Here is a 27,130-nt window from a genome sequence, read left to right as displayed (position 1 = left end):
TCTTAGCAAATACTTAAAGTACTTTATTTATTTGCTGGGTGTTGCCAGCTTAAACTCCCTTATGGAGGTGGCTTTTGCATTCTCTCATATCTTCATATAGTAAGCTGAAACTCTTGCATAGTATTTCTTATAGGAAACCAGGGCTTTTAATCAAACAAGTCTGAGATCTCCTCACCCTTGCCTCTTCATCACTGCCACCAACGAAGATGTAAATTTATACCTAAAATCTTTTCTTAAGATTTTAAATCTAAAAATTAAGTCAATAAAAATAAGATATTTGTATTGGGATTTTAGACAGATACTGAGAAATTTGAGTCAAAATAAATCCAAAGCAGAAAAAATCCAAAAAAGGCAACTTTCTCCAGTTTTTATTTATAATGGCTAAGAAACCATTATTTGACCATCAATGTCAAAGAAATGATCATTTCCCAGAAAAGTCCATGACATCTAGGTGGATTCCATCAACTACTGTGTCTGCCTACTAGTGGCAGTGGTGTCATTAGCAGACAGATGTGCCAGTTCTCAAAGCACACACCACTGTCAGGAGCTAAGCACTGATGGTGACCACTGTGCTCAGGCTCCTGCAAATCTGAAGTTTCTCCAGCAAAAAAATAAACATTGAAATGAAAGCTAATGGTACTTTTGTCTGAGGCTCTAGAAGCCTCCAGCATGGATGGCGCTTGAGGAAGAGGAATTGGTTCCACATAATCATGGCTTATGGAGGTTTTTAAGACACTAAAGAAGTACATGTGACAGCACTAAGCAAGGACCCAGTCACCACTGGGCTTCTGAAGATCTTGGCCTACACACAGCATCACAGAGGATCCAGACATGGGAAGAAGCGGTCAGACACAGCAATGATCCTATTTACAAAAGTTCGTCTTTCCTTGCAAGTATCCTCAAGGAGAGCAGCAAAACCACCTATTAAAGTCATATTTTTCTTAAGTTTATTCTCCTCTTTAGTAACCAAGTGATCTGGAGCTAAACCATTCCACCATTCCTCAGCCTTCCTGCTCTCCCCAGAAAACCCAAACTTTCCCACCCCATCCCCACCATATATACACATGCCGTGTTCCCATTGCTCCTCTGTCCCTCTGACCCCACCATTGCCCTCTCTGATGTTCCTTTTTCTCCCCCACCCACCACCTTGCTGAGCCCCAGGCCTTGAGACTCAGCTGCCTAGACTGTAAATCTGGCTGGCTCTGAGAACAGCAAACAAAGGAGAAACTGTGAGAACTGACAGCTCAAGGACTCTGGCACTAAGTCTGCCCTTGGAGGTGCTGGCAGGGCCAGTCTTCCCGCAGGGCACCCTACACATCTCTAAATGACAGAGGGCAGGGCATCACTGGCCTGAAGATGGCTCAGCAGGACCACTGGCTCCCACGAAGCAGTGGGCTCTGGAGAGAAGGGACCTTCTCCAGGAACGAAACGTGGCAGAAATGAAAGCACCTGGGCCACAGATTTGTCACCACTTGGTATCAATATTATTTCTAATATCCCTATAATTCCCTCCCCAAAAGAACAGAAATTAAACAAGAAACGAGAAAGGAAGAGGAAGGAAGGGAGGAAAGAAAGGAGGGAGCGGGAGGGAGGGAGGGGTCAAAGGAGGAAGGAAGGAAGGAAAGTCTACAATTCTAGTTTTGCATAGAAAGTGTAGTTATGAAATGGCTACTCCAAACAAACATGAACCAGAGGCTCAATCCAGGCTCATTTTTAAACCCCAGTTTCAGGGAACAGGATTCTGTGGTGGGAGCCAGCCCTAAAAGCCTTCCACGGAAAGCGTGTGGTTGAGCGCGTAGGCATCGCTATCCTCCTCCTCCAAAAGCAGCTTGTCGATGGTCAGGGAACTGATGGCTCTCCTGGGGTCTTCCATGTCCGGAAGGACTGGCTCAGGGATAGAGATGGGCAGCTGGACAAACTGGGGTCCAGGCAGGGCTGGGGCCGGAGGCTGGTACTGCAGAGTGGAGGTGGGCAATGTGGACAGAGGCTGAGGCCACGGGAAATAGGTGAGGGGTGCCTGGTGCTCTGGGCCCTCCAGTTGGGGTCCCACTGTGGGCGTGCCAGCACTTCTCGTCTGTGATGGGGAAGACACAGGATCGAGCGTTAGCATCCCTGCGGTATCCACTGCCCATCTGTGTCCTCGTGGGAACCTCTATTCCCCCCTCAACTTGGCCCTTTCCTGCTGTCTCATGCCAGAGGGCTCCCCGACCACCTGCTCAAAGTCTTCCCCAAGGGAGAACCCAGACACACTTCAGCTGTATCCCTGACTCTGTCACTCACTAGCTATATGTCCTTGCTCAAGCTGCTTCCCCAAGCCTCCATTGTCTCACCTATAACATAGGCTACAAATAGGACTGACAGCAAGCCTGTCTCATAGCACAGTAGCTGGATCAGAAATGTGGCCGCTTCCTGCCCAGACACAAAGAGAGTCCTGGCTCCACACAGCAGCTTCAAAATCCTGAGGTCCACTTGGGCCAACATAGCTCCACTCACCTGCCTCCTGCCCTGCTGGTGATCAGCACAGGGAGGCTAGGCCACACCTGGAGGCTGGGGAAGCCCTGCTTTGTTAGTGAACTTGGCTTTTCCTACAGCTGCCCGGAACCTTCCAGGTCCTCATCCTCCTGTCTCTGAGTTGGGTCCCCAAGGGCGTCCCAGGGACCTCCAAAGATCAGGGCCATTCTCTCAGGTGCTCTTCAAACAATACACACCTGCGCAGTGACCCCCCTACAAACCTGAGGTCAAGCCTACAAAAGAGGCAGGGCCTGGATTCTTACTATATTCCACAGCAGAGGAAGCAGGTGGAAGAGGAAGACTCTTCCTTGAATGGAATGATGTAAGAGTGGACAAAAATCTTCCCCTACGGCCCCTACCTCCCCCATCATATCTTTCTCCAGTTGCCACTGTGTCTTGAGAGTAAACCATTAGAGTCGTTTAGGTAAGGGTTTATTTCAATCTCCTGAGGATCTTGTTGCAGGGCAGATTCTGGGACAGGGGGTCTGGGCTGGGGCCTGGGATTCTGCATGTCAGATCAGATCCCAGGTGATGCCAGTGTGGCTAATCCAGGGACCACAGTTGGAGTAGCAAGGCTTCAGAGCATTTTTCTACCGAATGATGGAGGTGGAAAGGGTCTCAGAGGCCTTTCAGCCTCCCAACAAAGCCTTATCATCTCTAATACTTCAAAACTCCAAGTGGAAATCTTACTTTCTCAAGTCCTACACCTGTGCAGGTCAAGTGCAACTGCAGGTTTCTTTGCTCAGGGGTAGAATTGTATGAGCCCAGCCATAATCTTATCTCCTGCTGATCAGGAGTGCCGATTGGTGGCTCTAGCCAGCTTTGATGAGTTAATTTACAAAATGGCAAAACAAATAAATTATTTCTTAATAAATACAGTTTGTTTGATACACAGAACCTTTCAAAGCAGAAGGTGGGAATGATGTAAGGATAAATAACAAAAGGAATTCTTGGGATTGAAATGGTTGGGAACCATTGTGTCCACCCTCACCCCACCCCCACCCCCACCCCAGGCTCCCTGATATGGAAATGAGTTGCCTGGGAGAGGTGTTGCATTAACTCCTTCCTATCTACCATCATCCAGGCCCTACAGCTGGTTTGCCCGGGTAGCCGGGTGGGCACCGGGTGGGAGGGCTCCTGCAGGCCATGCCTGAATGGTGCTTGAAGGGCAGGTGCATCATGATGACACTGGACCCTTGATGGAAACGGAGGGGACATGGGGAGCCAACGCAAGCTCCACCATCAAGGGTCGGCATCAAGGGTCGGCTCTGCAGCAACTCATGAGACGCTAACCCTACCTTGCACAGTTTTCCTTGGACGGAGCTGGATCAGCTGTGCCTTTTCTCCTCTGAACACTTGGAGGATTCCCACTCCTTTGGTCAAACAAGTGCCATTCACATGAAACTATTTCTCCTCCTTCCTCCATTCCTGAGGGAGCAGACCCTTCCTCTCCCATCTGACACTTGAAGGCAGCCCTTGGTTAATGTCGTTGGTTGACTTTGAGACAATATAACTAATGTTTATTGAGTGGTTTCTGTATGCCAGGAACTATACTAAGCCCTCTACATGCATCACCCCATTTGTTCCTGACATCAGCTCCCTCGTTAATATTCTCGTTTTATAGATGAGGACACTGAGGCTCAGAGAAATTAAGTCATTCATCCCAGGGTCACACAGCTAGTAAATGAAAGGGTGGGGATTTGAACGCAGGCAATCTGACACTAGAGGCAGAACTCAAAAAGTTGCCCTGCAGGTGGGTGTGACCCTATCAAAAGTAGTTTTCTGAAAAGTTGTGTCGCCTGTTTCTCAGCCTAAAAATCTTCTGGAATATCCCATTGTTTAGTGAACGATCAACCCCTAAGTTATCTGAATAGAAAGGAAACAGTCTCTGGCCCAAAACTCCACGCAGATCTCACCTGGTAACCCATTCACTAAAAACTCAGACTCGTAACCAGGACTCACTGCTTTTAGGGTGGTGGGGGAGAGAGGCAGGAAAACATCCCAAGCCTGAGGAGCATGAGGCAGGACAAGGGAGTCCCGAGGCCTTCTTTGTGGAAGATATTTTAGGTCAATGGGAAAAAAGCGGGCCTCCCTGGAGGACGGGGTGGGTTTAGATGACCCAATTATCCCGGGAATAGCGATAGCAAGGAGGGTCAGGGGTCAGGAAGTCAGCCCAGAGTCTACAGGGTGCCCTCAGCGTGGGATGGCGCAGCATTGCCTTTGTGTGACATACCGTGACATTAGTGATGAGCGGCTGGGAGGCATAGGTCAGCACGGAGGAGGGTCCCACAACCGTGTAGCTTGGGCACACGGGCTGCACATACATGTCAGCTGAGTAGGGGCAGCTGACAGCTTCATGGGACACATACTCAGTGTAGGGCGTCCATGGGGCTAGGGGCTGGAGGGTGGCCGGGGCAGGCTGGGAGAGCCAACCGGTACACAGGGCCCCCTCCTCTGTCACTGTGGAAGCAGAGACCTCCATGTCAAGGCAGGAAGGACCTGTGGGAAGAAGGGAATCACAGAGCTGTGAGTGTCACCCAGATGAGGGGCCTGGAGGAGGCCAGGGCTGTGGGGGCTCTTACCCACTGTGGTGTAGGTCGCCAGAGGCTGGTGGGGCAGCACCACCTAGAGGGGAGAAGAGAAGACCAGGATCAGTGTTCAGCCATGTCCAACTAGCCCTCTGTAGGAAACTAGCCCAGAGGGCCCCAGGGCAGGAGAGCATAGTGGGAATCTCCCTTGTTAGAACGAAACACCCAGCCCAGGTCCCAACTATCACCACCTACATTTTTGAGGGATTCGTGTTTCCATTTAGCAAGGAGGCTGTGCACTTGGGGAACTGGCATTGTCCTCTTCCCATGGGGAACCCCCAACTCACACCAGAATGTGTGAGTCACTTGCTTCCCAGGCCCTGGCCATAGCTTTGTTCAGTGGGCCAAGCCGGCCAGCCCATATCACTCACCCCACTTCACCGGACCATTGACTTGCTCTACCCTAGGTCCATTCCCCAGCAGCCACACCATGGCAACGTGTTGCCTTCATACCCTCAATAGGTATCCCATGGAGCAAGGAAGTACATCCTATCTGACCCCTTGGGCCACCCTCCCTGCCACACACGCACACACTCTCTGGCCACAGTGGCCCCCTCACCGCAGTAGGTGCAACCGCCGTCCCACTGCTGGCATGACCACGTTTCCTCCTCAGCAGCTCCTTCACTGGCTCCTTCACACGGACACCCTGGTACGGCCGGGGTTGGGCCGGGGCTTGCTCTGGAGCTGTAGCTGTGAAAAGCAATGTCACTGGTGCTCATTTCCCTTCTCAGACAAGCCCCCACCCCAATGAACCCCGTCTCCTTAGGGGTCTGCCTACTCACCTAAGCTGTGCCTGGACACGGAGGAACACATGAGACTTCCTAAACTATTTCTCCCAGTATTGCCACTCTTCCTGCCTCAAACCTTCTATGGCTCCCCTTCACCCAGACGGTTAATACCCACATCTAGTCTAGAAGTGAAAGTCCCCCACACTGTGATCTCAACCCATTTTTCCAACCACTTTGCACACTAACCGCTATGAACATCCTGACTCTGGCCAGAAGCTCTATCTAGACTTCCCTCCATGTTCCTTGCATGTCTGACCTTCTCATCTCATTTGAGATTTCCCATAGTCAGGCTTCCCTCTCACTATTCTCAACCTCTTGATTCTTCCTGATCCGAGACTAGTGCAACCCTCCTGGGCCTTGACCACTGCAGCCACAGCATTTGATTCCTCCTACAACATCTCAAACACTTCCACATCTGGTTAGTGTTCATCACAGGGGGCAGTAGAGAATGGCGTAAGAGCGTGCACTCTGAGTCAGATGGCACAGGCCTCAAAACCTGCCCCTGCCACACTCTTGCTGTGCAATTCTGGGCAAGTTACTAAACCTCTCTGTGCCTCTTAACCTGCATCTTGTTATCAAAGGCATGTTGTAAGGAGTCGCTGACGTGGTAAATAGGAAGTGCAGTATATGCTTAGTATAAAATCAGCTACAGAGTAAGCATTCAAAAATTGTGTAGTCTGCTATATAATAACTAGTAATCCTTTTTGGAGTAAATTTCATATGCCCCTAATTGGATTACAAACTTCTCAAGGTGAGATATTGTACCCTATTTCTCTGTATCTTCCCACATAGCATGTTCATAATAAGCTCAGTAAGTTATTTGTTGATTAATTGGTTGGATGATTGTTTAAAATGCGCTGCCATCCATCTTCCCTTTACCTCTCCCGGACCTTTAGAATGGGCTGCAGAGAATGGTTCCCAGGTTCTTTGTGGCTCCCAAGACACAGGCAAATACCTAGCGTGATCCATGTGCCCTGGGGCCAGAGGGTGTCCAGGCTTGCTGCTGAGAGAAGGTTCCCTCTGCCTTTTGTCATCAAAGCCAGGAAACCAAAGCACCAAGCTGGAACACAGGGCTCTTCCTGGCCAGGAGAGCAAGCCAAAAGCAGCCATGACCGGGCAGACAATCTGCCCACCCAGACAGCTCATGGCCTGGGGCCCTGGGCCCCTGAAGGGCAGGTCAGGGTCAGCCAAGAGAGGCGAGTAGCACTGGCCCTTAGGACTCACACAGGGAGTCCATTGTCATCCACCGATAAGGGCCCCAGGGACCTGGGCTCTGAATCAAAAGCCTGGAAGCCTGGGTATCTATTAAACCCGGATCTGCAGTGCTGCCCTGGCTGGACTTTGCTCAGCAAATACCCAGCTGATAAGAACCTATGCCTCACTCTGCACCAGACCTCCATCCATGCTCCGGGCAAACACACAGCCTGCCCTCGAAGACCATCAGGCAGAGAGAGGAGCAGGAAGAGGGAGAAGGTATCCAAGAGCCCCAGGAAGACATGCCGCAGAGTCAGAGAACCCCAGACTCAGATGCACCCGCAGGGGCTTCCTGGCCTGGCCAAGTAGCAAAATGGACCAGGGAGTGATGCAAATACAGATACCCAGGCCCTGCTCCCAGCTGATTCTGGGGGTCTGATGGAGGCCTAGGAATCTATGTTTATAAAAATCCCTCAGGTGATTCTGAAGCTCCATTGGGATTAGAACCACTGATAATTCATCCCAGATCTAATATAAGAATCTCCCTCTAAAATCCCAATAGGAGATTAATTATCCTCTTTTTAACTTCTGCTGTCATAACAAGAGATCTCTACTGGTATTCATTCATTCTTTCAAATATCCCCGGGCCCTAGGAATACAGCACTGAACGAGATAGATGTGGCCCCTGCCCGTGTGCGTCTTGCAGCCTTGGGGGAGAGACAAGCAATAAAACAGTTACAACTTGTGAAATTCAGGCTGAAACAGAAGTATACAGCAGAGATCCAGCCAGGTACCTGTGCCCCAGGACCACCTGTGCACATCACCTTTGCTTAAGCAACAATGACAATGGACTTGAGAGCCAAAATACCTGTATTCAAGTCTGGGCTGTCACTTACTGGTGGAAAGCTCTCAGACGCTTTATCTAACATTCCTGGGCCTCAATTTCCTCATCTGTAAAATGGGGATAATAATTCCTGTCTCACACAATTGTTGTGAGGATTAACTGAGATAATACATGAGAAGCTCCCAAAGCCACATCCAGCATATGGTAGATGTTCAATACATGTTATTTTCCACCCACTTCCACCTTTCTCTGGAGAGCTGTAATGTCAGAAAGCTCTTCCTCCTACTGGACCTACCTCATGGTTATAAGCACCATTTTTCCTTGCATTTCCTTCTAATGAAACTCACAATTCATAGTCCACTTACATCTTTCTCATCTAAAAAATGATGATCATAATGGTAGGTACCTGGTAGGGTAATTTGAGAATTACATGTAAATGCTTAAAACAGAGCTTGCACTGATAAGCAGTGAATAAATGTGAAGTAATGTTATTAGTAGTACTAGCAGTAGCATCCCTTTTTAGCGTCTGAAGACAGATACCAGGTCCCCTGTAGAGTGAATGAACATCCTGTTCCTTCAGCCACTTCTTAATGACATGTTTGAATCCCTCTAACCTTCCTTCTAAGAGACTCACTCCTGCACAAGTTCCATTTGCCACTTCCCCTTATAATGGACGATGTCCAGTGTTGACCACAGACCCCAGGGGTGACCTGATATGGCAGAGAAACAAGGGCACCTGTCCTCTCACACTCTGCTCCCTCGTTCTCAGGGTCACCCATGGCCACATCAGCTTAGTTCACACCCATATTACTCAGCCTACGCTTTTCTTCGGTTGGGTTTCCAGCTATTTTTAGGCACAAAGAGCAGCCTGAGGCATTGTGCACTTGGCAGAAACTCGGGGGACAGAGTTATTTGGGGGTGTAAGCACTTTGGTCACAGTTTTAAATAAGTTGGGGACAAGAAAGGCTTAATCCCACATGCACACGTCTCAGACCAGATCAAAGACCTGTATATGGCTAATCCTGCTCTGATGTGCATGTGCATTTCTGGGGAAGGGCCCAGAGGACTCCCCATCCTCGGGAAGTGGACACATCGAACACTTGACTGCAAAGAGGCCAGCTGGGCATTTCCAGGGTCTTGTCAAGCGAGGGCTTCCTGCCTCCTGTTGTTTTCGAATCAGTGAACAGAGGGCTGGGGGAGGTGCTGTGAGCAGAGGGTATCACCCTCCACTGTCTGGACTTCCTCGGAACTCACAGTGTCAATAGGTGTGCCCTGGCACAACGACCATATGGAAAGCAGTTTCTAAGTCCCCACCTCTTCCTCTTGCAGTCACAAAACTCCCAAATCTCCCAAGGATCTCCTGACTGCCCACCCACGAGTCCAGTCCACAACCAGCTGCCAAGGAATCCTGTAACTGACTCCAGGTGACTAAGCGAGAGTGAGGGTGCTTCTGATAGTGTCTTTGCAAAGTGCCCGTGAAATATCAGACTCTGAAGCCTCAGGACAATTCCCAAAGGAGCCTAACGGCCAAGTGCACTTGCAAGGTGAGCACTTGCACTTGGTGCCTTTCACACCAACCTTTGTGAAGCAACAATAAACATTACTAATCCCACAGTAAACACTGTACTCCCTCCTGCCACCAGCATGGGAAAAGAGCCCACACATACAAATCTGGAAGAGGAAAAGAAGTTTGTCTGAAATCCTGACTGTTTCACCTTGGGGCTCCTGGATCCCTAAAATGAGCTAGCTTTAAAGTGACTGAACTGGAATATTTAAAAGAAAAAATTTTAAATTATTAAAATAATTTCTTAAAAGAATAATAAATAGAAGAATAACCAAAGAAAACAAAACAGTTGAAGGAAATAATAATACACAAGCAGAGAAGATGAAAGCCCCATTTCCCAAAGTAGAGTTGGTCAGAGATTTTTTTTTTTTTTAGTGAGGAAGGTTGGCCCTGAGCTAACATCTGTTGCCAATCTTCCTCTTTTTGCTTCAGCAAGATTGTCCCTGAGCTAACATCTGTGCCAATCTTCCTCTATTTTATATGTGGGATGCCGCCACAGCATGGCTTGATGAGCAGTATGTGGGCCTGCACCCAGAACCCAAACCCACCAACCCTGGGCTGCTGAAGCAGAGCACATGAACTTAACCACTACACCCTTTGGCCAGAGATTTTAATAACCCCTTGATCAAATTGCAGCTCCGGGCAGCATGCCCTCAAAGCCCGAAGCTTTCTCACCATTTATCCTGTGGTCTGAAGGCCCTTTTCGTCTCCTGTGGGCATCCAAGTGTCCGTCACTGAGAAAAATCTTTCGACCTAAACACCAGCCTCTTGGCCTTCATTGGAATCTCCTTTTTCAGACTGAGAAGTTCAGCCATATTGTTTTTCCATACCCCTGGAAGTCAGTCACCAATGGGGTTGGGAAAAAACAAAACTCACTTACAGAAAAACCTACAAATTTGGCCCCAGTGAGGGCTTCCCTTTTCCAAAATGAGCAATGAAAAAATCTGAAGGTATAAAAAGTCAGCAGAGGACATTTCAGTTCCGCCTGCCACACAACCAGACATGCTCCGCATCACAAAAATAAGAGTCGCGCAGCTGCTGTTCTGCTGGAGAGCACAGACCATGACAGATTCAAGCCGTCTGGTCACCTCAGACAGTGCTCTGGCCGCATGTGGGCATTGTGCTTGCTTTGCCCCAAGCTTAGGGAACACATGGAGTCTACTGATTTAAATAAACATGGCCCTCCAATTCCTTGATAAAGGTATAATAAGCATCACCGAGGAAATATGCAAAATTGTCATCACTTGTTTATTTAATAACCCCATGCAAACCACATTCACGCCACAGTGAGAAAGCTACTCAGCCAAGGAGGTAGGTCCCTCCTAACCAACACCCGGGCAGTGGTCACTGTAACTTCTCCTCTGGGCAACTTTAAGAGAGGTCTCTCCAGATGACTGTTCCCTGGAACGCTCTCCAAGATGTTCTTGAATGAAGACTCTTCTCCCAGCCACTGTCCTATTACAGATCTCCCATGAGCCTCCAGGGCCAGGCAGTAAGTTGGACAAAAGTTGGGATTGCTGCTCTAAGGGCCAGATGGGATCCCGGATGAGCCCACACTTCCATCACCAGGGAGCCAGGAATAAGAACTCAGCCCACCCATCCTGACAGTCGAAACTCTCTGAGAGTGCTTTCCATTTACCACTGACTCGTTGGACCTAGAAGCTGCAGCCATGCAAGGCCATTTTGAAAAATAAAACCTTCCTAGCCCAGAAGGACATGTGACACACTATTGATTACTCCACAAAACCACAGTAAGTGATTCTCTTTGGCTGCTGAATCTTTGACATTATTGAAAAAGAAAACCCCACTAAGGAGAAATACAAATAATTTTCTCCTTACTTGTAGCAAAACCAAAAACAAATAATTCAACAATAGGAATTCAAGCCTAGGGCCAATAAACTTACCCTAGCTTCTAACTGAAAACAAAGTCACAAAAGTTGCTGACACTTTCTACTTTAATGTAAAGAAGGTTGTTTGCCTTCTCGGCCTAAGACAGCTGAGGACTCCTGGGAAAGTTTAGCTCAGGTTGGCTAAAGGATTATTCACATCCTTAACCTAAACACTGATGCGAGTGTTCTTCTTACGGTGAAGGTCTGAGTCAAAGTTTTCAAATTTGTTCTTTCCATTCATGGACAATGGTTGATTTTTTTCCAAACAGGAAGAAAGAACTTGGGCTTTGGCCAAAGATTGGACTTGACACGCTATGGAAAGGCTTTCCCGGCCCAATTTACACTAGATTGTAGTTTACTTTTTTTTTTTTTTTTTTGATGTACGCCAACAAAGAGATTTCATATGCATGTAAATGTGGGCTTTCTATTCACTAATGTTTGAACGGAGAGGATCTTGTAGCCAGGAAATATCAACACATCACTCATATATTCTAGCAATTTGGATAACATCCAGGGCAGAGGAGAAACAGATAAATAGACAAAAAATTGACTTTAAAGAAGGTGTTCAGAAGTTATGAGAAAGTGGAATCTCAACTGAATTACAATTTGATGTTGCTTGTAAGGCTGCTGGGGGCAGCCAAAAAGGAATAAGTCATGATGTCTTCATATATAGATTGGGATGTCTCTACCAAGAGATCTCAAAGATGGCGGCTGACCCCATGTTCTCTGGTCCGGTTAGAGAAGGCAAGGGAACAATCAGTGACATTTCTCCTCCCTGTCTCCATTCTAAGAGGCATATTCCCATCAGTCCCCACAGAGCTCACTCATCAACCATAGGCATGTCCACAGGGAAAGATCAAAGGAGGGCCACAGTCACTTAGAATTTCCCCAGACCTAGGCAGGCCAAAGGGACCAGGAGGGAACATCCTGATCAAGAAGAGCCAGGGGAACTCCTCAAGTACATTTAGGGTGACTGCAGAGGGTTGTTCAGTCCTTAGAACCACGAAGCCCCAGACCAAAGGGGTCTAGGAGCTGAGTGATCCCTACTTAAAGGAAGCTCCAGCCAGCCTGGCATGCATACCCAGGGCAATCACACTCCTCTCAAATTACATAAGGTTAAATAAAGAACCCATTTACCACAGCCCACTCTCACCCACCAAGCTCCAGCCTGAAGTGTTCCCGCTCTGAAGCCTCAGGATTACCTGGACTGTCCCAAAAGTTCTGTATGTCCTGCCCCATGACCTTGGGCAGGGTCAGCTAGAAGGCCTCTAGAACCAGAGCCTTCAGACTCTTCCCTCGCAAGCCCTACTGCTGAGGGATCCTTCCCACAGATGCTCTCAGCACCTTTCCTACCACACATCCATCCTCCCTCCAAACCTCCTGCAGAACAAGCCGAGTGTGGACGGTTCTCGGATTCCACTCTCTACTCCCAGAGACAGTGTCAGTGTAATGCCTCTTCTTTGTGGAGACTCAGGTGTATTGATTGAATGTGTGCCAAAGATCCATGTCTTTCCTGGTCACAACCTTAACCCCCAGGAACTCAGAAATAACTAAGGTCACCTTTGCATGATGTTCTGTGACTCACAAAGCCTTTGACACAAATGATTTCATGTGAGGCTTCACAACAACTTCTGAAACAGACAGAAGTTCACCTCCTTTTCACTGATGAGGAAGGTGATGCTCAAAGAAGTGAAGTGACTTGCCCAAGGACTGTTCTTATAAATATCAGTGTCATCAACTAAACCCATCAACTAAACTAAACTAAACTAAACCCGGGACCTCTGATTCCAAATGCAGTCCATTTCTGCCTCACCATCTGTCTCCTCCTTGCCTGGGCAAGTCCTGTTTATTTCTCTTGGTAACACTGGAGGTCAGGCATCAAATGACTGCCCAGTTCTAACTCTCCTTCCTCCAGTTGGAGTTTGGGCTTGGAGCACCCTGGTCCCATCTCTCTTGACTGCCAATTCCCCCAAGAAATGGTGTTTCCCAACCGAGAGAGGAGAGAAGTCCATGAGAAGTTTACCAGCAGTCTGCTCACATGAGGAGTGACGAGAACTGAGAGACCTAAACAATTCCCCGCAAAGTTTTATTTTTGGTATTTTCGGCTGAAATGACAGTGGATAGGTCCACCTGAGAAACCAGCTGCATCTGCCCGCCTTTTACAGAAACTGGGGTCACCAGAGCAGAAAGAGCTTCCAGCTCAGATACACCATGTCACAGCATAGGGGACAAGACTAGGAGACCCCAAACAGAGCATTCATTGAACAAGTACTTGCTGAACAGAGTAAACCAGGTTGCTGCCACCATGCAGCTTCCTGTCTAGTCTAGTAGGGAATATAGACTTAATCAAATAATTGAACAAGCAAATGTAGAATTACAAACTGTGACAGAGCAGCATCTGCCTCATAGTTGATGTGTTCTGGCTTATTTGGCTGATTTCCACCTCTGCTGGATTCAGCAGGGCTTGAATGAGCAGCGAGCTGGGGCCCCAGTCTATAGGGGCTGTATAAAGAGGACAGTGGCCAGAGCCATGATTGTTCTGTCCCCAAGGCAGAGACGGCTCTAGGGTCAGGCTCAGCCCACACCATGAATGTAAGCCTTGCCCAAGACATACAAAGTAGCCCCAGATGTTCCGGGTTCTTCCCCAGCCTAGGGACCCTGGATGAACCTCAAAGATGTTTCATCTATCCTATTTTGGCTTATTAGCCCACCAGGGGAAGACTAGTTCTAGGAACTCTGATTCTAAGATGGAAATCAGCTGGCTTCATAGTTTCTATACTGAATCTCAAATCTACCTTCCTGAGATTCAGGTGCTTTTGAGTCAGGCTACAACTACCCTCAGAACCCATTTACCACAGCCCACTCTCACCCACCAAGCTCCAGCCTGAAGTGTTCCCGCTCTGAAGCCTCAGGATTACCTGAGGCTTCAGATGCAATCTGAATCCTAAAATCCTTGGCATTGAGAAGTCGTGTGGTGTACTTTGGAACTCAAACAGACCTAGTTTGGAAAGCCTACTATGTAGGTTATCACTGTGGCAAATCACTTAACCTGTGTGTGCCTGAGTTTCCCCATTTGCAATATGAGAATAATAATATCCATTTCATGGGATTATCGTGAAGAACATATGAAATTAACACAGTTAAGCATCTAGTATGTAATAGATGCTCAACAATTGGCTGTCTCTGCTTTGATCTCAGCCAACAATCCATAGCCTGTCACTCATCAGAGAAGTAGCCCTTGGTCCTTCTTTCTCCCTGTCCTGCTGCATCCTAATACTGAATGTCTCTATCCTCTCTATCCTCAATACACTCAGGACCCTCTGCTGCTGGCAAGGACCATCTCAATCTGCCTTCCTTGTGCTGCTGGAAGTCATCCCACGGTGTCCCCAAGTGTCGGGACAGCCCTGTCTAATAGACAGGGAAACCAATCGTGCTGCAGGGACTGATCAAAGACCTCACTTGCAAACAGAACAAGCCTGGACAAGAGACATCAAAATCCTGGTATTGGCCTTGTATAGAGAGATACCATCAGCTAAGCAGAAGAGCTTCTTTCTTCAGAAGCCATCAGAGGATTAGGTTTGTGGCAGACTTGAGTTTTTAAAGGATAACCCCAGGAAAGAGCACCTTGAAGATTTTTGAGTGGCAGGCAGAGTAGGATGGCATGGCCTTGTCCTGAGCTCAGATGTGGCCCCTCAAAAGGACAGGGACACAGCCACGACTAAGGCCATAGTCATGGATATTTCTTCAAAGGGCTGGGAACCTAGGAGCACCTATTGCATATAGGATGGAAATGTGAGAGCACAAGAACATATCAGGGGATGAACCAACCCAAGGTGCCCATCCAAATTCTATAGGAAGGCAGCACCTGAGTGAGGAGACATCTTTCCTTATTAGATCAAAACCCATAGCCTGAATCTAGAATTGCCAGTCTGATTTAGAACAGGGAAAGCCTATGGTTAGGCAGCTGGAGGAGAGAAAATCTGTTTTTAGTTTACTTAAGCAATATCTAGTTTAAGATTTTCAAGACCAAAGAGATTCTTATAAAAGAAATAAACTTTTCCTGAGACCCTCAGGTGTGGACCACTTCCTTGGAGGAAGTACTCTTTAGACCCAACATCAGTGTGCTTTTGGAGTCAAATCCAACTTTCGAAGCCCCAGTGCTCACAGTGGTCTGCGGTACAGCCTACATGAGTGAAAGTAGCCCTGATAATTGATTTGTGATGTGAGATATAACTGCCAGTCAAGATGAGCTTTTTTTCGCTAAGTCTCTGGTTTACTAATCAATGGCCTCAAGATGTGGGGGGAGCCCCTTGTGACGGACACTAGAGAAGTTGTTAGAATATCAAGCAAAGGAAAGAAGTCACTATTAGGTCAATCTTTGAGAAATGTACCCTCTTTCTTATTCACAAGATACCCACGTAGGCTGAAAACATGACCTTCACAGCTTCAGATCTTCATGGGGTCCAATACGACATGCTACACAATGACTCACTTTTCTCTAGGAGTGAGGTCCCTTACCCTGGAAGTATTTAAACCAAGGACCTCTGACTAGCAATCAGGGATCTTGCTGAAGGAGTAGAGGATTTGTACAAGTCAGAGTTGTCAAGCTGTGATCTAAAGAACCATGAAATACAATGAAGGCATCTGTAGCTACCAATAAAGGGAAGGAAGTCAAGGTTCTGGGGGTGAATGAGCAATCAGAGCTATGGATAGCCTTCCCGAACTGCTCCATTTTTATTTTTGTATTGCAGTTCTGCAGTAGATTTGGTTTGAATAAAGGAATTTTTAACAAAAATGTTGTAGACATAAGCCTAGATATCCTTGGATTTTCCTCCAAGTACTCATTTTATTTCTTTAGATGCATCTTCATCCCCCAGGATCTAAGCAAAAAGTCTGATTGTAATTTATTCTTGAGGATCCACAGCTAATGCCATATGTTCCATGACAGCTTCTCTGATTCCATCTTCTCCTCCCTCCTACTGGAGATAATTGATTTCATTGGTTGATTTCCCTAGCTGTAAATAATTCCATAACTGGATGAATGCATGCATGCGTGAGATGATAAATGGATGGTTGATTTTTCTTCTATACCTTTCTTTCTTGAATTAGTGTTGCTTTCATCTAGCCTTAAAATTTGCTCCTATTTTCAACTCGCTTGTCTCTCTTTTTTCCTTTCTTTTCTATCTCCCCAGTATTTCTCAGTCCTGGAAAATTATAACAATCTTTGTACTCTTCTCTCTTCCAATTAAATTTACGGTTCTTTCTAGAGGATTAAAAAGTAATTCAGCTTTTCTTAAGTATGGTCAAATCCATTTTGGTCCCCACACCTGGTCTTAGAATGACTCTGGTTTATAATTCTTTGGCTACCTGCTCTTCCCAGAAAGTGATACCAATGAAACCATTACTAAGAAAAGGAGGCAGCACATTGCTGTTTCAGTTTTCGGTATCATTTGCGCTATTTCTTGCATACTCAAGTGTCATTCCCCACAGCTAGGTTATAAACATCTCAATCCAATCTTGTGAATTAAAAAAACAAATACAAGCTTGCCCGTCACTACAAGGCTGCTGCCATCCCACCTTAGGAGGTTGGTAGGAAATTGTAGCCCAAGCTCCAAGTTTGGTCATAGAATGGCCAGCTTAACCATCAGCATTAGCCCCGATCACAAACCAACCATGAGTTACGTGACTGGAAATGTATGTCCTGCTATTTCACCAGAAATGCAGAACTCAGAGGCCATACCATTTGTAATCTAAAATTAGCTGCATAACCTTTGTCCTCAGAGGTAGAGTGAGACAGAGCGGGAAAATAATAATAGTAACTAATATTTACTGAGTGTTGAGTTAATGTCAAGCACAGTAGTAAACACATTCCACAACTCTGTGAAGTAAGAACTACGTTCCCATCGTATGCATAAGGAAATGGCAGCAGAGCAAGGCAAAGAGAATTGCTAGCATCATACAGCCAGGGAAGTAGAAATATAGGATTCAAATTCAGATCTGCCTGCCCCAGAGGCTAAGCTTTAAACCACTAAAGGCAAAGAAAGAATAGAGATGTCACTCTAATTCAAAATAAAACCCTGCTCTCCATATCTTGCCTTCCACACCCCTACCTACTTACCTACACACATACACACACACACAAACACACACAGGTGAAGGGATAGCCTGACTCTTCCAAAGTCTCGACAGTTCAGAACGAAGGAAGTGCCGAGGAGGCAGAAGCCTTGGCCCCCAGCACAGGCTGACATACAGAGCTCTCGATTAGTACTGCCCAGAAAACAGATAGGCTGGTTATTTTGGGGAGATTCTAGGTCCCTCTCTCCCCTTTGAGCCTTCCATTGCAGCTAAAATATCTTCAAAGAGCCCAGTGGAGGAGGAATAGCAAGAAAGCAAAGACCTTGTTTTCAATCAGTAAGCTGAAACACATGCATCAAACATGAGTTTTCAAGGTTTGAATAAACATCTGCCAGCTGGTGCATTTCGTTTTGCCACCGGTCCTTCATCTAACATGGAAGGCCTGTGCTTTCACCAAGAGCATCCTCCGAAGCCCTGTGAGTGAGACAAGCCCTGTGGCAGGGAGACAAGAACAAGACAGCTTAGCAAGACAATATTCAAAGTCTGGTTCAGATGGCGTTAGCTGTGTGGCTGAATTAATAACCTAATCTTTAAGCTTCAGTTTTCTCATCTCTGATATGGAGCTTAACACAGAATCTACCTCATGGAGTTTTTATGAGGATTAAATGAGATAATACATTCAAAGTATGGCAGACTGGTGGTTGCCATGCCCAACAGCTGCCCTCTCCTTCTTTACTAACAATCCCTACGCTATGGGGCCATGGCAACGTGCCCAACAATCACACTATTCTGCCTTGCAGATAGGAGTGGCCATTAGATGTCGTCAGAAGTTGTGTGTTGCGGGGAGGGGCAATGACAGAGAGGCACGTTCTTTTTGCCTGTTCCTTTTCTTCTTCTTCCCTGTCCAAAACACAGATGTGATGGCTGCAGCTACAGTGACAACTATGAAGCAGCCTTGAGGACAAAAGCCATATGCCAAGGACAGCAGACCAGAAAGACAGAAGTAGCCTAGAATGTTGTGGCTCTGTAGAACATCCACACAGTCCTGCACAGCCTACTATGGACTTCCTGTACATGAGAGAACATATAACAGTCTTATTTAAATCCATGTTGTTTCAGATCTCTTCACTAGCAACCAAATTTAATCCAAACTAATTCAACAGAACATTTGGTTCAATGCATGGCACCAAACATGTACCCAATACCCCATAGTTGATATTTATCCCTATGAAAAGGATTAAACATGTTCTGTTCATAATAATGTAATATCCCAAGGCATGTTGGGATTTCAATATACCTTCAATTTCAAATATACCTTTCAATCTCCAAGTTTTCACCTTCACTGCGCATTAGAATCACCTGGGAAGCATTTGAAAGTCTAATACCCAGGGCAATTTAATGACAACCAACCTCTGGGTTGGAACCTAGGCATCAGCATTTCTTAAATCTCCCAGAGTGTTCCAATGTGTAGCCAAGGTTGAAAAGCACTGCTCAAGGCAGATGCAAAAATCTCTTCTGTTAAATTAAGGACTCATGTCTGAAAACATGTATTTATGTTTTATAAGCACTCATGAAAGCTCAGCAATTAGAGCTGGAAAAGGACTTCAGTCAAGTTCAGTCTCCTTGTCCTTAGCCAGGAAAAGGCAAGTCCCATTTTACAGCCAAAACACTTAAGACCCAGAGTGGTTAGGTGGCTTGCCTTAGGCCCCATACCTAATTACCCGTAAATTGGAAAGTAGAATCCATGTCTCTTGCCTGCAAGAACAATGCTCTGTCCATAGCGTCATACAACCAGGACAACAAGGTTTCAGGGAAGGCCTCTCCATCCCAGGCAGGCCACTTTTATCAAGCAGTTATTCTGCAAAAATGAGAAAACTAGAATATTGCTAAGTATTTCATAAAAGTGAAAACCATGTTAATGATCATAATCCATTAGCCAACTTTGGTTTGGTTGGCTCAAAGTGAGAAATTTGTGGACATCTTTATTAGTAGGAAAATAAACTTCTTTAGAAAGAAGTCAGAGGGGGAAAAAACCCTAATACCTTTACTTTGTAATGGGAAAGTTTAAAAGCAAAAATTTAAAGAACTTCTAAGTGAATGAAATGTCCAGATATTTAGCTACTAAGTGCAGACTATCTTGGTTCTTTTTGTTCCTCACAACAGAACACATTTGCAGATCTGAACTGGAAGAGGGATTTCAAAACCTCTGACTCAGAAACTTTTTGGGTATAAAGGGAGACAAAGTTGGCATTTCTCTTTAGGGAGAAGGAAGTGTCCACCTTGAAAATCATCTGCTCTTTTACCAATGAACCTGTGGCTTAGTAGATGTGTGTCACTTCTTTCACCTCCTTCTGTGCACATGAATTTGTGTCTTTCTTTTGGATTCTACTGGTCCTTATCAACAAGAACCACTTATCCTATAGACAAACTTGGTAAGAATTAAAGGTGCTTATTAAGTAAGCAAAGGTTATAACACAGAAGAGAACATTAGAGGCAGTCCACAGAGCTAAGTTACTTCTTGTTATAAGTTTCCCTGAATTTAGGTAGGAGATAGAGTTCCAAAAATAATATGTATGTTACAAGTTTTCCTTATCTTTAAGTGCATTTTTGACTGCTCTAAAAAGCTTGACTATATAGTGGAACCCTGGAGTAAATCCAGAGTTCTGTGTTAATGAGAATTTTGAGAACCTAATTTATCTGTTTGGTGAATCTCTGCTCTCTTCCAGTTATCTGAAAGCAATAACTTGATAATAACTATTTCCTGTTCCTAAGGTGCCGCCTTAGGCACAACAGCAAAGACACACCAAGGCCAAGTCTATGGGACATCAAGGCAACTAGCCATTCAAAGAAAATCAGTCAAGCCTGCCTTTGGTTGTCATGCTGATCTTTCCCTAACACAAATAACAATAAAAAGCAGTTGTTCATTCATTTTCTAACAAGTCGTGTTGAGTTTATTACACACATTCTCATTGCTTTTAAGGAAGAAGTCAAATCAAATTTTTGCCTTGTGTATATCATTTAATCAATTGACTGCAAGCTTTATCTCCCTTTGGTGTTGGTATTGTGGACCCCCAGGATACTGAGTAACCTAAGAAATGAACACCTAAAGTACAAATCAAATCATTTTAGACCAGAGATCAGCAAACTTTTTCCATAAAGGGCTGGTTAGTAAATATTTCAGGCTCTGCAGGCCATATGGTTTCTGTGGCACCTACTCAACTCTTCCGCTGTAGCAAAAGCAGCCCCAGACAATTGTAAACAAACAGACATGGCTATGCTCCAATAAAATTTTACTTATAAAAACAGGTGACAGGACTGATTTGGCACTTAAGTTATAGTTTAAAGACCCCTGATTTAGACCCTTGGAAAACTGTTGGTAAGATCCTGTCACTCGATAATATCTTGATTGTGTCTTTTTAACTATTCTAATCAAAGTGTGGGAAAGGATAAACAGGAAGGAATTTCACATAACCCTGATCCCTCAAGGTGGGCCCACGGGAGGTGTTACAGGAGGGAAGGTACTCTTTTACCGCTATCAGGAGACTTATTGACACCACCTACGTTCTCTACTTTGGCTCTGACAAAAACATTGTAAGACAGGCATTAGAACCCCCATTTTCTAGATTTTTAAGAGCATGATAAGATTAAATAATTAAGTTGCAAAGCCAACTTTCAAACTCAGATCTATCTTACTCCATCGCTCCTGCTGTTTCTACTGCACCGTTAACCTTAACAAGGCTTTCTCTTGTTGGGGTGGATGTTAGTTCTTTACATCCACGTGGGACCTGCAGGACTAAGGGCAGAACCCAGGGAGACAATCTGCAGGTGAAGTGGCTTCTCTATCTGATCAGCCGTTCAAGCAAATCTGGAATCCGTGGTTGGGGCTTGAAGATTCCCACTTTCATGTGCCGGCAGTTCTGAGCTGATCTGAGCCAAAGCCCATGTTCACATTTAGTCCACAAACAGGGGTCATGGGCCAGGGAGGGAGGAGGCAACATTTACAAAGTGAATGTTTTCTTAACCCTTTCCAGAACCCCAGAGTACAGTCATTTCAGCTCATGCCTCGAGGGTGTTTTCTGAAAAAAGAAAGTGCCTTCTCAGCACTCTTGGTGTCTGATTTCAAACCCTGCCCTTCCATCAGGTGCTTCTAAGTGGGCTGACGATGCTGCCCTGTTTTTACTAGTTTTCCCACAGAGTTTAGTCACTCGAGTGCCCTCTGTGCCCTAGACATGGGCCTTTACTTGGATCCAGGGTAAAGGGATGGGTCCAGTGCCTGGGGCTTTTCCTAAATTCCTTTAAGGTACTAAAGGACAATTAAAGAGAATTTTGATTGTGTGCATCTGAATATGTAGAACCAGTTAACCCCAGTTATTCCATTGATGGACTTACAGTGTGGTTTCCCCAAGGATGGAGTTTTGCTGCACCTAACTGACCTCCAGGGTATGAGCAGGAAACATGCCTCCAGCATGTCCTTTAAAGAAACTGCTAATCTCTTAGGAGGAATTAAAGAAGGAAAAATTGTAGTGCAAAACCAAGAAGGGGAAATATGGCGGCTCATGAATTCAGGGAAGCAACCCATTTCTCAGACACCAAAGCAAAACCAGGGCAATCAACATCATTTCAGTGGCATCTCGGCTTACTAAGGGTAGCTGGGTGGAGTGGGCATTATTTTTACTCCTTTTACATATCAGAAACCTAAAGATTTTTTAAAAAGTTAAGTGACTTGCTCTGAACAGGTAGGAACCAAGGTATAAATCCCTCCAGGGACTCATATAAAACCCACTGATTTAGCTCTAAGTGTAAGAGCATATGAACGCTCAACAGCTTCCAGTAAAGACATGAATGCCCACCTGCCCTCAGCCACATAGCACTCCCACAGGGCTGGCGCCATTGTCTCCCACAGGTGGGGGTCTTGCTCTATTCTCCTTCAGGTAGCATTGCACACCACCCATACTGGACTGTCCTTAATTATCTTGGAAGGACTCCATAACTCCCAAGACTGGATTAAAGTTTATTTCTTCTTATTGAAAAAAAGTTGCATCTTGTCAACGTCAAGCAATGGTGAGACTCCACAATCTGAGAAATTTTGAAATCACTTCTCCACATTACACATTAACAAGCTCGGTTCCAGAGAATTTACACAAGAACTAAAGGAAACAATGAATTGGTGATAAAGTGATTGTAAGTTTGTTGTAATTAATGAAGGTATACTTTCAGAACTTTAAGGGCTCCAATAGAATATCCTTCTGTAAAATAAACACTCCCTAATTTGTCATTTACTGTAAATCTAGATTCTCTTATATTACATTTGCTTGAAGTCGGGGGTGCCGGAATTAATTAAAAGGCGTTTTAAAGACCTAAGCACCTTTAAAAAGACAGACAGAGCAATTTTTTGGTAATGCTTCTTTCTTGAGGAAGTACAGAACTGAGCCCCAATAAGGTTCAACTCTCATGAGACCATTAAGTTGACTTTGTTATTTCAAGAAAGGAATGTTGTAGATAATCTCTGTATGACTTCAATTATTAATAACACGAGTCTCCGGTCCCACATAGTGGAAAATAAAGTACACAGTAGTTCCATCCAAGCCCAGGGATACACATTAAGGTTAAAAGTAAACCCACTGCCCCCCTGCCCTGGGACACACAAGCCTTGCCACGGAATGGGAAAAAGAATGACAAGAGGAAAGACAGTGAAGCAAGTGAAGACATGCTTGATGAAGCCAAGTTTCCACATTGTCCCAACGCATTCACAGAAACAAAACACACCTTTGGCAGAAACAGGCCCACAGAATTGAACCACAGGCTAAAGAGTAGCTGTTTATAAAAATAAAGCCACTCATGTAAAGAACTCCACACCTTTCCCCTCCCAGCCCAAAACCAATATCACATTTGCTTTTGTTTTGTGAATCATAAACTGCCTTTTCTTCACCACAGTGATTCATCCTCTGCAGCGGAGATGCGATGAGCTGTCCCACCTTGGAACACTAGTTCGTTCCCCTCCAGCCTGGAAAATCAGCATCACCTCTGACAGGCTGGTTTCTCCACCAGGCTCCATCTCGCCCACCTCACCCCTCCTCACTCTCCTGCCTGGGAACCCAGGCCCCCGTTGCCCCCATCACTGCCACCAACTCCCCGGTTACAGGCTGAGCGGTGAACTCCCAGCCCCTACCAGTGCTTACATGGCTCTGACAGCCACGGCCGAACCACTTACGTTTTTGCCAGAGCATGGCCTGTGACAGGATGTTGCCTTTTCTCTTTGAAGCAGACAGTTTGGCTTCTTTAATGTGAGACCTGGGTGTGCTTTCCTCCAGTGTAGCCACTGCTTGCTCAGAGGCTGTTTCCTCAGCTTTTTAAAGGCCCAAGTTCCCGCTGTGTGGGGGCACAGCGTCATCACATCCTCCCACCTCAGGCGCCCGTGCACTTTTTCTTCACAAGTCTGCCTGTCACCCCACTGTGCGCACCCTCAGAGGCCCACCGGCTGCAGACAGCTTCGCTCGCAGAGCCAGCCAGCTGGATCTGAACAACAACATAGCACAGAAGTTCGCAATCATTCGGACGTGGCCACAAGAGTGTGATATGATGCATGGTGAGTGTGAAAGTGTGTGTGAGTGTGAACTGTGTGAGCATGTGGGTCAAGTCTTGCACCTCTCCACACCAGTGAGGAGTCAAAAGGCTCCCTGGAAAACTCTGGGTTTTCTATGGCACCCATTCAGGCTTCTACACCACCAGGGTGTCAGCAGGACTCAGTCCGCCGTGGGCCCCGCTCAACGGGAAATGTGATTCCCAGGGGTCACTGGTTCTCAACACAGGAGGAAACACCTGTAGTCTCTTCAAGCCTCACTAAACAACTCCTCATTCTTTTAATATTGCTTGTCTGTTTATTCCATTTTAAAACACGTTAGCCCCTCCCCTTGCCCCCCAGCTACTACCAAAATGGCACAGCTTAATCATGCTTAAATATGGGGACTCTGGTTCTGACGGTACACATACCCATGGAGGAAGAGGCCAACTCAGTCGGGGAAGAAAGGAGAAGACACTCAAGCTCTTCAACTGAGGTAGTTACTCAAAGGGGCCTTGCAGGCACTTTACGCACAGGCCTCTCTCCTAGAGCCCATCCATCTGTTAACACGAAGCTTCTCAAGGGAAACGAAATGGGGTTCACCACCTGATTATATGGGGTGTTAGGCCAGTGACCTCTTACAGGTTTGGCAGCTTTCTGCCACTGTGTATCTGAAATCCACATGCTCAGGCCCCAACGACCCAATCGGTTTGGGGTCAAGACCACCTGATTCACGCCCCCTGGGGCAGGTCTGGAGTCTTGCTGCTCTGTTCTCCACACTGCCTCAGAGCCATCTTACACAATCTAGATCAAATCCATTCTCTACCTTAAAAAGCCTTCCCCTCCTCCCTTCAGCCACAGACCTGGTAGCACAGAAAGCCCCTCACAATCTGGTCCTTGCTTACCTTTCCAGCCTCATCGCCCCCTGTGCCCCCTCACCTTTGTTCCTCAATGCGTTCTAAGCACCACTCTGCACATCCACCCAATTCCTTGCCTTTGACCTTACTGTCTTCTCTTGCTGGGTTCCTTTACCCCAGTTCCTCACCTGAAAATCGTCTCTTCATTTTTCAAGATCCAGCTCAAATAGCACCTTTTTGTGGTGAAAAATGTTCTGACCCACCAAACCTTCTAGCCCAGAAAATATTAGTCCCCTTCTCCCAGCTCCTGGAGCACTTTGTTCATTGTATGATGGTAAATTGTTGCATGACTCTGTAGGTTCCTCAAGGAGGTGTAGCCTTTGTCTCCCCAGTGCCTCATACAGGACCTGGAGCATACCTGACCCTCAATAAAAGTTCATTTAATTAAGTAATGAATTACTGGAGCTGGCCCAGTGATGTAGCGGTCAAGTTTGCGCGTTCTGCTTCAGCAGCCCTGGGTTTGCAGGTTTGGATCCCGGGCGTGGACATTGGCAGCATCCCACACAAAGAAGAGGAAGATTGGCACAGATGTTAGCTCAGCAACAGTCTTCCTCAGAGCAAAAAGAGGAAGATTGGCAACAGATGTTAGCTCAGCAACAGTCTTACTCACACACAAAAAAAGTCATGAATTACTGTCTCTAATGGGTTGTTGATTTGAGGGCAGGTCTTGCAGAGAAACATCCTGGCTGGGTTATGAGCCCTCACCCCAAAGCCTCTGGACCGTAGGACATGGAGGGCCCCATGCTGTCAGTGGCCTGGCAAGTAACAGTGTCACAAGGCCTCAGGCCACACCGAGAAGTGTCCACTGGAAACAGAGGCACATCCATCATGCCTAGCTCAGTCATGGGAGAGGTGGGCTCCCATCAAGACTCTGCCACTCACTGGCCATGTCCCCTTAACCAAGCACAACCAGAAGGACGCACAACTAGAATATACCACTATGTACTGGAGGGCTTTAGGAAGAAGAAGAAGAAAAAAAAGAAAATTACAGGCCCATTTAATTTGTGATCATAGATTCAAAAATCCTAAATAAAATATTAGTTTGCTGAATTCAACAGTGTATTAAGAAATAGTGTACGATGATGATATAACAGTAATAATGCACCATAATAAAGTAGGATTTGTCATAGTAAGGCAAAGATGGTTTATTCTTAGAAATTTTATCAATGTAATTCACTACATTAATAAACTGTTTGAGAAAAACAATGAAATTACCTCAGTCAATGTCTAAACCCTTGATAAAAATCCAACATCTATTTGTAATTTTAAAACAACAACTCTTAGAAAATTAGGACTAGAAGAAAGCTTCCTTAGCTTGGTAAAGTTTATATACCAAAAATCTATAGTGGTATATATAATGGAGAAATTATAAACTCCCTTTAAGAACAAGTTGTCCAACTGCATTTATGTGATTAATTTCCAAACATTTTTACACACAACAATTTTCAGAAATATATATTGAATGCAAAAAACAAAATATATAGATTACCTCATATAATTGTGCCAAGTACTATTCTAGACTTTTAGAGACACAGCAATAGGAAAAACAGAGAAATTGTTAGCATCATATAGCCAGATATTTGGTGTTGGATAGAAGGAAAATCCATATGACTCTCCAATGAATGATTTACCATCAAAGCAGCTACGGACAGACTAGAACATAGAAAAATTGATGGCGTACAGGTTGAACAACTCCTAGACTATACAGATTGTCTGCAGCCCAGAAATTCAGGGCAACTTGTAAAGTCACATATCTAGAGAAATATTTCTTGACCTTAGAGATGGGGTGGGAGAGGAGGGGAGGATCTGGGTGATTTTAAAGGGGAGTCCTATGTGCACATATACATTTTCCTTGGGAGACAGTCCATAAAGCTCATGAGAATTCCAAGGTTAAGAGCCACTGTTTATTTTAGGGAAATACTAGGATATCAAATTTTTAGGTATATAAAAGATAAATTGCCTAAGTCCAACTAGAAAAATAATGGGCTCCCAAGTGATATGGGTAAATCTATGGGGATAATATCAGTCTCCATTGCTGCCTATAGTCAATCTCCCATGTTTCCTTTACACACGGAGTTGGCTAAGACCATTTCTCATTTCTCCTGCTAACGAATATCATTTCGTTCTTCCACAGAATTTGCCTCCGGGCAAGACAGCGGAGCATACTGAAGAGATTATTTAATTCAGAGTCACAGAGCCTT

The 27,130-nt window shown here is 45.7% G+C and overlaps 1 protein-coding gene across 1 annotated transcript; it reads right to left on the bottom strand.

The window, feature by feature from the left end:
- On the bottom strand, positions 1–23,906 carry POU2AF1 (POU class 2 homeobox associating factor 1). The gene is made up of 5 exons (XM_014855419.3): positions 23,665–23,906; positions 5,659–5,789; positions 5,094–5,136; positions 4,745–5,010; positions 1–2,074 (listed from the first exon to the last, which is right to left on the bottom strand). Exons 1-5 carry the CDS (start codon positions 23,678–23,680, stop codon positions 1,760–1,762), a joined length of 771 nt encoding a protein of 256 aa, XP_014710905.1. The 5' UTR covers positions 23,681–23,906; the 3' UTR covers positions 1–1,759.
- Positions 23,907–27,130: the final 3,224 nt, after the last annotated feature.

This window comes from Equus asinus, chromosome 20 (genome assembly GCF_041296235.1).
Source record: "Equus asinus isolate D_3611 breed Donkey chromosome 20, EquAss-T2T_v2, whole genome shotgun sequence".
NCBI classification, from domain to species: domain Eukaryota; kingdom Metazoa; phylum Chordata; class Mammalia; order Perissodactyla; family Equidae; genus Equus; species Equus asinus.
Note: the sequence above shows the minus strand (reverse complement) of the source record. Positions and strands in the feature narration are given on the sequence as shown.